Source organism: Octopus sinensis, linkage group LG3, assembly GCF_006345805.1.
Source record: "Octopus sinensis linkage group LG3, ASM634580v1, whole genome shotgun sequence".
Taxonomy (NCBI): domain Eukaryota; kingdom Metazoa; phylum Mollusca; class Cephalopoda; order Octopoda; family Octopodidae; genus Octopus; species Octopus sinensis.
In genome coordinates this window covers 12,375,195-12,382,866 of record NC_042999.1, presented here as the reverse complement: position 1 = coordinate 12,382,866, position 7,672 = coordinate 12,375,195, and the positions used below count along the sequence as shown (strand labels likewise).

The 7,672-nt window shown below is 36.3% G+C and overlaps 1 protein-coding gene across 1 annotated transcript in view; it reads right to left on the bottom strand.

Annotated features, from left to right (window-relative positions):
• Nucleotides 1–7,153, bottom strand: part of LOC115209894 (deoxyribose-phosphate aldolase) — a 29,296-nt gene extending 22,143 nt beyond the window's left edge. Inside the window, exon 1 of the mRNA XM_029778476.2 lies at nt 7,046–7,153. Coding sequence (XP_029634336.1) covers nt 7,046–7,076 — 31 coding nt within the window. The 5' untranslated portion in view covers nt 7,077–7,153. The remainder of the gene's footprint in view (nt 1–7,045) is intronic.
• Between the last annotated feature and the right edge of the window lie 519 nt (nt 7,154–7,672).

Below are 7,672 nucleotides of genomic sequence, written 5' to 3'. Positions count from 1 at the left end.
CCTTTTGGAGTCAATCAAATAAAGTGAAATTAGGGTTAATGTTTACAAGTACACTGCCATGAGAAAATCGACCCTTTTTTTTTCAAAATTTTTTCAGCAGATTCTTATGTTTTCGATGAGAGATTCTGAATATGCCAAACCCATGTTTTCAAAATTTTCGTTTCCCCCTCCTCACCCCAAATTTTTTAATTTTAACTTTTTTCGAATTTTTTTTTTTTAATCTACATGGGAAAATATGAAGATTAAGAATATGGGAAAAAGAAAATAATAAATTTCAAATTTTCTATGAGGAAACTCCAAAACTGATTCATACCCCATACCTCATCACCCCATCCTGCTATCTAAAAGTGAAAATGAACAGCTTGCAAATATGAAATGTAAGAGAGCTGTCCTAATGTGAACATAAGTGAGGGTTCAACCATTCTTCTTGGCAGCAGTTAAGAATATGAAGACTGTGAAAGTCCCTTGTCCATCAGGAGTTATTTCTAAAGTGCATAAAATATGTGGCATATTAGGATACGGCCTAATTTTGTATAGACTTGTTCAGAAACACCTGCGAGTGGGGAACGGTTCTCAGAAATAACCCCCAATTGTTTTTCCCCAAAATTCCTGTGTCCATGGAATCTACATAGTCCGAGGTATATTTGTAGAGAATTTCATTAAAAAATATCCATTTTGTTGGAAGTTAAGACGAATTGAAGTGGACTCTGTTGAATTTTCTGAAATTCCCCATCCGACTCCCTCCTAAGACACTTCCCCCCCCCAACATTTTGTATACTCTTTTACTTGTTTCAGTCATTTGACTGCGGCCATGCTGGAGCACCACCTTTAATCGAGCAACTCGTCCCCAGGACTTATTCTTTGTAAGCCCAGTACTTATTCTATCGGTCTCTTTTGCCAAACCGCTAAGTAACAGGGACATAAACACACCGGCATCGGTTGTCAAGCAATGCTAGGGTGACAAACACAGACACACAAACACATACACACATATCATCATCATCATCATATATATATACATATATACGACGGGCTTCTTTCAGTTTCCGTCTACCAAATTCACTCACAAGGCTTTGGTTGGCCCAAGGCTATAGTAGAAGACACTTGCCCAAGGTGTCACGCAGTGGGACTGAACCCGGAACCATGTGGTTGGTAAACAAGCTACTTACCACACAGCCACATTCGGAATCTACATGATATAACATATTCGTAGACAATTTCATTAAAAAATATCCATTTTTTTGAAAGTTACGATCATCCAAAGTCGGGTGGGGGCAGAAATCTGTAGTTATGCCGAGTAATATAGCAAAATTTCATGAAACCCGTTTGATATTTGATGGGAGTCTTTTTATGTGGATCAACGATTCACTCAATTTTTTAAAATCCAAATAACAACATTCAAACTCAGATTATAGAAGGCCGATGGATGCTCATCAAGAAGAAGAAAGGTGACACTGTGGAGTTACTCCTTTACTTGTTTCAGTCACTTGACTGCGGCCATACTGGAGCACCGCCTTTAAGGGCTTTAGTCGAACGAAATGACCCCGCTAAGTTATGAAAATGTAAACACAGCAACATTACTCAAATAGGTTAATATAAGAATCTTCACCCGTTAAAAAAAGCAAATAAAAACAGCCTGCTTGGTGTTAACAAGTATGTAGAAAACGAATATGACAAAAAAATTTGTGGGGAGAGGACTTTCGGAAAATTCACAAGATCCGATTTTTCTGTCATAACTTTTTGGGGGAAATGGATATATATATATATATATATATTGGTTATGGAGGATCCGATTCTGAAAAAATTTCAAAAATCACATTTTCAAAATTTCAATCCCCGCCACCTTTCATCTTTTCAGGGATTTTTTTTTTTTTTCAAAATACGTAGTAAAATACGAAGACTACAAAAAAATGTTTGTAAAATTTCCATTTTTCAACGAATATATATATATATATATATATATGTATATATATATATACTTTTTCTAGCAAAAACTGTCTGATGAACGGCAACGAGAAACTCAGAGTAACAGATTTTGTTGAATTTTCTGCTGCTTAAAATAAAGCATATTACTCTACCACTGGTATTTGAGTACTCTTTTTTCCACCTTGTTTCACATTTATGTGTTTACTCCGGTATATATATATATATATATATATATATACACACCTCCCCTCACAATTCTACGGCCTTGGCCTTCAAACAGGCTATCCACATGCTAGAAACAACAGCCAAAACTCACAAAACTGAATTGAAACTTTGAGAATGTGATTTTTGAATTTATTTTTTTTCAGAATCGGATCCTCCATAACCAAAAACATGGGATTCCGTAAAAAAAAATCAATATATATCCATTTTCCCGAAAGTTATGACGGAAAAATCGGATCGTCTGCATTTTCCGAAAGTCCCCCCCCCCACCACCACCATGTTCGTTTGCTCCAACTTCTTTTGACCTCTTCGTTTTTCTAAACACTTGTTAACACCCGACCGTCAAATAAAGGGCTGGGTTCGAAATTCCACCAGAACACATGATGAAGGCTGGAGAGCAGCACATCAGCTGAAACATTATAACGAACACGATGAGGACACCGATGTCTTCCTTGTAAATAATGTACAAGAGCAACAACGGTCAGAAGCGGTCAAAGCCAAACACACGGACATATCGAGGCCGACTTCGGAGTTGGGAAGCACCGACAAGTTGGAATTTCTCCGTTTTGACGGAGATTTTTCAGATTTCTTTTCACGGTGTCCTTGGAAGTGATCGGGAGTATCTGTTATATGAAAAAAAAAGGGAAACTTATCTTCTCTGGAGCGATCGTGGTCAATTTTGTTGTCACTATGCATTTAAAATCCAGGCAGAACTACAGATTCCTGCCCCACCGACTTTGGATGATCATAACTATCAGAAAAATGGATATTTTTAATGAAATTTTCTACGAATATGTTTTATATCATGTAGATTCCGAATATACAAACCTTTTTTGGCGGGGGAGATGCACATGAACGAAGTCCCATGAAGATTTTATTCTTTCTAAAGGAAGAACACAAACATATTATTGAATATCGTGTTTGCTTCTATCATGACCGTTTATCTTTAAAGCGAAAAAGCAAAACCGATGTATAGGACAGGTATGTAAAACATATTTCGCTTGATTTTCTCACACAAACACACAAAGCCATTCATTTTCCCTTTTAAAAAGCGGGAAGGTGTATGAATCAATGTTGGAGTTTCCTCATAGAAAGTTTGAAATTAATTATTTTCTTTTTTCCATATTTCGTAGATTGAAAAAAAAGTTAAAATTTTAAAATTTGAGGAGGGAGGAATTGAAAATTTTGAAAACAGGGTTTTTGGCATCTTCAGAATCCCTGTGATCGAAAACATAGAAGTCCGCTGAAAAAAATGGTTAATGTTTACAACCTGACCCGGAATGAGTGTTAAAAAATATGTCTAGGAAACGAATATGGAAAAACCAAATGCGCGCGAAGCAATGGGAAGGTGGGAAAAGGACCTTGGAAAGTTCACAAGATCCGAGCTTTTCCTTCATAACTTTTAGGAAAATGGGGTTATTTTTCAATGAAATTTTATAGAAATACCTTTCAAACGGCACACATTACGATTATAAAAAAATTTGTGGGGAAAAAACTTCGGAAAATTCACAAAATCCGAGTTTTTCCGTTGTAACTAACTCCAGCTGCAGTGACCAGCTTGTCGAGTTCCTTGAGGACATTACTCAGATCACTGACAGTGGCTCATGGGTGGATGTTGTCTACCTTGACTTTGCTAAGGCTTTCAACTCTGTGCCACACAAAAGGCTTATGGTGAAACTCTCTGCAATGGGTGTGGGGGATGACCTTTTTAACTGGTTGAAATCCTTCATCCTCAGCCGAAAGGAGGTAGTCACAGTTCTAGGACAGCACTCTACACCATATGAGATGTCATCGGGTGTACCACAGGGATCTGTCCTTGGTCCCCTCCTGTTTGTGGCATACATTAATGACATAGATGCCAATTTAAAGAATGCCACAGTATTGAAATATGCAGACGACATCAAGCTGTACCTTGAAATCAAGAGGACTGATCCTGATGTCTACAACTCTTTCCTGCAATCAGACCTAGACACAATGCAGCAATGGATCACAGACTGGCAACTGAAACTGGCTGTGGACAAGTGTACCACCATGCATTTTGGGAGAAAAAACCCTGCGTCCACATACTCCCTCCACAACACTGATATCAAGAAATCCTCTTGCGAGCGTGACCTAGGCATCACTGTCAGCAGTGATTTGCGTTGGACAAAGCATATCTCTAAAATTGTCAAGAAGGCCGAGGGTGTCTTGGCATCACTCAGCAAGACTTTTGTTAGCCGCTCTCCAGCCATCTATTTAAAACTATATACAGCTATGGTACGACCACACTTGGAATTCGAATCATCAGTTTGGAACCCCTATCTTGCTCAGAACATTGACCTCCTGGAATCTGTCCAGAGACGTGCAACCAAACGCATACCCTCCATCAGACACCTACCATATTCTGAGCGCCTTGTTTCCCTGGGCATGGATTCACTGAAGCTCCGGCGTCTGGCGACGGACTTGGTAAACACCCACAAGGTTATCAACCACCTCACCAACAACACTGAACACCTTTTTGATCTCCATGTGTCTAACACACGTGGACATGCCTACAAAGTCAGAAAACAGCACAGCTCCCATGACTTTCGGAAACATTTTTTCACGCTCAGAGTTGCTGAAGCATGGAATAAACTGCCTGCGTCAGTTGTTGACTGCCATGACACTGCATCCTTTAAGGCCCTCATGCTTCCCGAAATCCGTCGAAACTACACCTGATTATATATACACTTTAGATGAGTTGTAGTGCACCTGAGCACTGTACACAATTATTATTATTATTATTATTATTTTATATGTATGTGTGTGTATATATATGTATATAGATGTATGTAATATATGTATCTCTTTCTCTCTCTCTCTCTCTCTATATATATATATAGAGATAGATAGATAGATAGATAGATAGATAGATAGATAGATAGATAGATAGAGGGAAAGAGAAAGTAATAACGAGTGAATGGCAATAACGACGAAGGGTTAAAAAAAGCGTGAAAATAATTGAAAGTGAAACAAAATTGAAGCCAAAACATTAAAAATTATTGAAAGTGGGTAGAAATAAACAGTGGGTGGTGTAGTAATAACTACCCAAGGGTATCTGTAGAAAGTTGAATGGGATTTCGGAATATAACGAGGAAAAATTCGCATCTTGGCAATTTTCCAAAACTCATCTCCCCACATTAAGATTTCACCCACAAATTTCTTTATAATCCTAATGTATGCCCTTTCAAAGGTATTTATTTGAAATTTCATTGGAAAAAAACCCCATTTTCCTAAAAGTTATGAGGGAAAAACTCGGATCTTGTGAATTTTCCGAGGTTCTTTCCTCATCTTCCCGTTGCTTTTGCGCACATTTTGTTTTCATATTCGTTTCCTACACATTTCCTTTTTTTACACCTGTTGCACTATTTTTTTTTTTTCTGATTTTCATTTTCGGGTCAAGTTGTAAATATTAACTAAAAAAATAAAAAAGGGTCGATTTTTTCGTGCCGGTGTACTTGTAAACATTAACAGAAATAAGTACCAGCTGGATACTGGGGTCGACTCACCCCCACCCCGAACTTGCTGGCCTTGTTGCCTATAATTCAAATGATTACTACTGTGTTATAAACAATTGAACATTTTGGTCAGCAAGCTTTGATCTCTGATTACTTCGAATAAACATTTATTTTCTGTTCTTCTCTTGTGTTCCATCCGTTTCCAGAACTTGGTGCTATGAATGGGACGGACGGAGGAACTGGATGCTCCACTCACTCCTAACCACCTAACCACACATCTAGAATCATGTGCAATGTTACAAAGTTCTGTTTAATATATAAAAAACAGAATATGAAAAATTTATAAATCTTTTAAAGAATAATTTATCCGTTACTTTAATCTTCTAAATTTTGACTTTGTCTTGTTAGTCGTCTGTGTTGTTTTATTTTTAAAATTTGAAGTTTAAGAATATCAAATTTAATATATAATAATATATTTAATCGTTAATTTGTTCAGGAAGTCATAACCTATCCTGTTTTCTCCGAATATACATTATAGATTTTATATTCGTACAAATGTTCAATGAAACAAAACTTTGAAACGTATTAGGCTCATCGTTTCCTGGGTTTGTCTTCAAACTAATCCAGTCATAATTAAGGCAAATCTATAGAAATCGATGCAATTCCAGTCACTTCGATATCCGTTATGTCAATCCATTACTTTTTTCCCTCCTCGTGATGTCAACAGAACTTTTAAAAGAGGACAAACACTCAGTCGTTTTCCCCTCAAATCGAATCACGAGACAGAAAATATCTACCGCACACATTTTCGTCCAGATACCACAAAACACAATGGAAAAGGGGCGGAGGTAAAGAATACGCACACCACCCCGTTTTCGGTGTAACAATAAACCTTATCCTAAACAGCGGGTGTGAATATTCTTAACCTTCGCTAAATATATATATATATATATATATATATATGCAAATACCCATAAATAAATAAATGTGTGCAAAAAGATGATGGGAAAAGGATGTTAAATTGTTGAACGTATGAATTAAACAAGAACAAAGTATTGTTTTCCAAGATGAAAAAGGGGCGGAGAAAAGTAATCGGATTACTAAAGAAACTTGAGAATAAACACTAAAAACAAACTCTATATTTCTGGTCGAAAAATCTAGGTTCTTATATCAAAAATTGATGAAAATGTTTAAAATATATATCTTTTATTGATTGGTAGAACGTTTTTTGAAGAAGTTCCAAACTTTTTACGAAGTTTTCAATCCTTAATAGCTCGGTGCTTCGTTGGAGTCTGGGACCAAATGATTAGCTCTGAATCAGTATATTTGGAATAAAAACAAAACTAAATTGTTAATCAATAAATTTTTTGAATTAATATCTCGTTAAAAATAGACGAAATTCGAGATAATGACTAACTTACCAAAGGGGGTGCCGAGATTCCGTGCTGCCATCGCGACGTCTTAATTAACAATTAATTTCATAGAAGCATTTATCTCCCTGGTTGGACAGTCAACAGGATTTACTTCCCCTTAATCAATGGCATACTTCACCAAAAAATGTGGCCTTCAAACCATCATTATGGTTTTGCTTTCAACAAATTTCCTGGCGCTTATATGAAATAAGGAAATGAATACTATCCTTCAAAAGAAAAACATTGCTTTAAAAGAAAATTAGAAAACCATTTCCCCCATAAAATTGCATATTTTTTAAATGAAATTTTTCCAGGGTACGTTCTTGATACATTATGATTATATTGAGGGTAAATGGAAAATTATTATTCCCTAACTAAACTGGTTTTCATTATGTTCCCGTTTTTTATTGAGATTTTCCAAAGATATTTTTGAGGATACAGGTTATGTGAATGAAATATGAAAATGAATTTTTTAGGGGGGAAATAAGGTTGCTGAGGCATACTTCTGTACCCCTTGACTTTGTTTTCTCATAACTTTCTTTAAAATGCATATTTTTTAATGAAATTTTTGAGTGGCATGTCTCCAATGATATAGACTACAATTATGTGGGGAAAATTGAGAAAAAATTCCTTTTC